The sequence below is a fragment of the Macrobrachium rosenbergii genome, chromosome 19 (genome assembly GCF_040412425.1).
Source record: "Macrobrachium rosenbergii isolate ZJJX-2024 chromosome 19, ASM4041242v1, whole genome shotgun sequence".
In the NCBI taxonomy this organism is placed as follows: domain Eukaryota; kingdom Metazoa; phylum Arthropoda; class Malacostraca; order Decapoda; family Palaemonidae; genus Macrobrachium; species Macrobrachium rosenbergii.
In genome coordinates, this window is record NC_089759.1 from 1,606,330 (window position 1) to 1,610,060 (window position 3,731).

At 44.1% G+C, this 3,731-nt stretch overlaps 1 protein-coding gene across 1 annotated transcript; it reads right to left on the reverse strand.

Annotated features, from left to right (window-relative positions):
• Nucleotides 1–2,162: 2,162 nt before the first annotated feature.
• On the reverse strand, nt 2,163–3,275 carry LOC136848383 (uncharacterized). The gene has a single exon (XM_067120676.1). It carries the CDS (start codon nt 3,273–3,275, stop codon nt 2,163–2,165), a length of 1,113 nt encoding a protein of 370 aa, XP_066976777.1.
• Between the last annotated feature and the right edge of the window lie 456 nt (nt 3,276–3,731).

Here is a 3,731-nt window from a genome sequence, read left to right on the forward strand (position 1 = left end):
TGTTAATCTACAGTACAAGTGCAGTGTAACTCTTTGTAAAGTGTTTGCTTGAATTCAGTGCATTAATGAAGTAATTATCCCCTTGACAGTAAAATAAAGGAGTGAATTAGGCTAATTACCTCCTCGAATCTTGCCCTTGTTATCTATGTCCATGCGGTAGGCCTATGGAGGTAATGTATACTCATCAGACATCTCTGCCTTTCAGGAGTCGATGACCATTGTTATGTGATTAGTGCAAGCTCTTTCCTAACACAAGTTGCATGAATTCAACACCAACGTTATCAGTTGCCCCTATAAGCTATTTATAATTACACAATGAGAGTGCTGCCATGAATTAATTTGCTAATTAATTTTACTCTAAATTGTAAATATGAAGTTTTTATAATAAAACTAAAATTGTAATACTTTCCTGAACACCTGATTTAGCCCTGGTCACTGACCAGCCCGAGCTATATCCCCATAATTTTACCCACAAAGTGGTAATTCACTGTCAGCATTACCAAAGCTACAAGAAAAATATTGTCAAATGAATTACCTGAGGTACCATTGGCAACGCTGCTGCAAATACCAGCCGACAGAGGCCGAGATCCCCAATTGAGTTATTCACTATTCAAATTGAAGTGGGGAGGAGGGTGGGAATCATTCAGGTGTTCAGGTAAGTATTACAATATTAGTTTTATTATGAAAACTTCATATTGCAATACACTCCCTGAACACCAGAATTAGCCCAATTAACAAAATTTTAAAGGGGGTGGGTTCAATCTAATTCAGCCCAACCTGTCAACGGAGAATAACAGGTAACTCATTATCAGCCTACTATGTGTAAATGAATGTGTCCTCACCTGGTTATTCAACTCGGTAGGTGAGGATGCCTGTAGAAAGAGTACCCCTGATGTCAGTCTCGTGTCTCAGGTACTGTATGAGCCAAGCTGCCTCCCATGTGGTATTCTATACCTCTCATGAATGGAGGGGGAAAGGCAAGCCTCCCATGTGGCTATTCAGAGCCTCTTATGTATGGAGGAAGAAGTCGAGTGTGCTGGATCTCCAAGTTCTTGACTGCCCACTGACGCCGATGACTGTGCACAAGTGGTTAGGCAGACTCAAAGCCCTAACAACAAATTAATACTCTCAATATGAACCCCAACCAACAGATATTTGCAAGTTCATTAGACTACCTTTACTACATAAAATTCCCCTCGCCCTGACCTTACCCTATAATTATAAAATAGAGTTAGCCACAACAAAAGGACCCAGCAAGTAACCCTTCTCCGAAGAAAACTGAATATCTCTGAGGTAAAACGTCGTGAAAACCGACACCGAAAAATTCTTCAGGAAGGCCGAAAAAGTAGCCATTCCCCTGATACTATGCGCCCCTGGACACGAAGAAGAACTTGAAGGCTCTGAAAGCGATGAAGAACCCTCCGACGCTTGACTAAGAACCTCTCGCAAGAAGAAACTAATTGCATTTTTGGAAATGGAACGAGATGGATACTTAGGGGAAACAAATAAGGTTCTAGGACAAGGCAAAAGTTTCTCGGTCCAAGCCAGATAAACTTTAAGAGCCCTAACCGGACATAGCAGCATTTCGGAAGTGTTGCCTCTTACAAAATCATCCAAAGACGTGACTTTAAATGCTCTGGGAAGAGGATTCGTTTCTGATTCGGATTTAGCAACAAATTCCGGCAAGTACGGAAGAAACATGTCCTTCCTCGAAAAGGATACCGTCTTAGACACTGCCCGAATCTCTCCAGTTCTTCTTACTGTAGCCAGAGCAACTAAAAATAATACTTTCTTGGTTAATTGCCTTAAGGACAATGACTCTAAGGGTTCGAATGATGAGGATCTTAACAAAATTAAAACAGCCGCTAAATCCTATGAGTGGGCACAAAGCGGAAAAATTGGATGCTCTGTTTTAAAAGATCTTAACAGATCGTGTAAAATTCTACTGGTCGAAAGCTCAGGTAGATGAAACCAGAACGTGCTACTGAGCATCAACCTATAACCAGCAATTGTAGAATAAGATAATTTCTTATTCCTTCTCAAAAACAAGAGGAAGTCTGCTACTTTCGACACTGAGAGACGTGAAATACTATGCCCCTCTTTCTGGCACCAACTATGGTACATCGCCCACCTGGCCTATTAAAGTTTCCTAGTCGATCTTCTCAGACAGAAAGACAGTTGTCGAGCAACTGCCTTAGAGAGTCCTGAATGTCGGGCTGCTTGCTGGACAGTATCCACGCAGCTAGCTTCAGCATGCGGAGGTTCCGATGGAAGTAATGGAAATGCGGCTGTTTGAGATTTTTCCTCTCTGGAAGGAATACTGGGACTTCCGTCAATCTATCCAGAAAGTCCGGAAACCAAGGTCTTTGGGGCCAGAAGGGGCATATCAAAGTCATCTGGGTGTTGATGCTGTTTCTGAGTTTGCTCAGAACTTCCTGGATCAACCCAAAAGGAGGGAATGCATACACTTGCATGTTGTCCCAGGAGTGTAGCATTGCATCCATCCGGCAGGACATGGGGCCCACTAATGGGGAAAAGTAGACTGGAAGACGGAAATTGAACCTGGTGGCGAAGAGGTCCACTGTTGCTGGCCATCTCTTCAACAGAATTGCGGGATGAGAGAAACTCTGTGGTTCTCGCACCAACGAAGAACCCTTTGTGCAACGCCGTTTATTGCTTGCAATTTTGTTCCCCCCTTTCTTGAGATATGACACCGCCATAACATTGTCGCAAAACAGTGCTACTGTATTGTTGTTCACTTGATCGGAGAAGCAACTTAGAGCCTCCTCTACTGCTCTTAACTCTCCGAAATTTATGGACTCCTCTTGATCCAGATCCCTCCAAAGGCCTTGGGCCTGAGATTCCTCCAGGGTCGGCCCCCAACCCCGATCTGAGGCATCTGTGTACAGATGAAAATCTGGCAGAGGGGAGTCCAATCTTACGCCAATGGTCAGATGATGTTCTTCTGACCAGCTCTGAAGATCCTTCAGGCAAGAATCGTCCCAGACTATGAACACGTTCTCTTCCCCAAAGTCCCAGCAATTCCTGAGACACACCTGCAGAGAACACATCCGGAGACGAGACCCTGGAACAAGAAGCGAGAGGGAGGGCATACAACACAGCAAGCTTTTCCACAGGCTCACTGGTTGAGCTCTGTTTGACAGGAATGCCTCCAGTTGACTTAGAATTGCCAGGATCAGCTCTTCTGTCTGAAAAGCCCTTGAAAGACGAGTCTGAATCATCATCCCTAAATAAGTCCTTACTTGTGCTAGCATTAGTGCGCTTTTGTCTAAATTGACTCGAATTCCTACAGTTTGACACAGGTTCAGTAGGAAATCCCTTGCCTACAACACAGTCCACAGACAAACCCTGAGCCAACTAATCGTCGAGATATCTCCTCATCTGAAAACCCTGACGATGCATTATGTCCAAAATCTGAGACATTACCCTCGTGAAAACTTGAGGTGCTGTGGTAAGACTGAAGCAGAGGACTTTGAACTGGAATGTTCCAGATGGACCCAAGAAACAAAGGAACTTCCGAAATTCCTCACGAATCGGAACCTGGAGATACACATCCTTGAGGTCCACTGAAATCATCCAAATGCCTCTCTGAACTGACCGTAGCACTGACTGCAAAGTTTCCATGTGAAACTTCATCGAGACAATCAACCGGTTGAGACCCGAGAGATCTATAATGGGTCTCCAAGATCCTCCCGCTTTTGGGGCCACGA

Excerpts from the sequence above, each read along its gene's own strand:
- LOC136848383 (XM_067120676.1), bottom strand. The coding sequence starts at position 3,275 with ATGCTAGCACAAGTAAGGACTTATTTAGGGATGATGATTCAGACTCGT.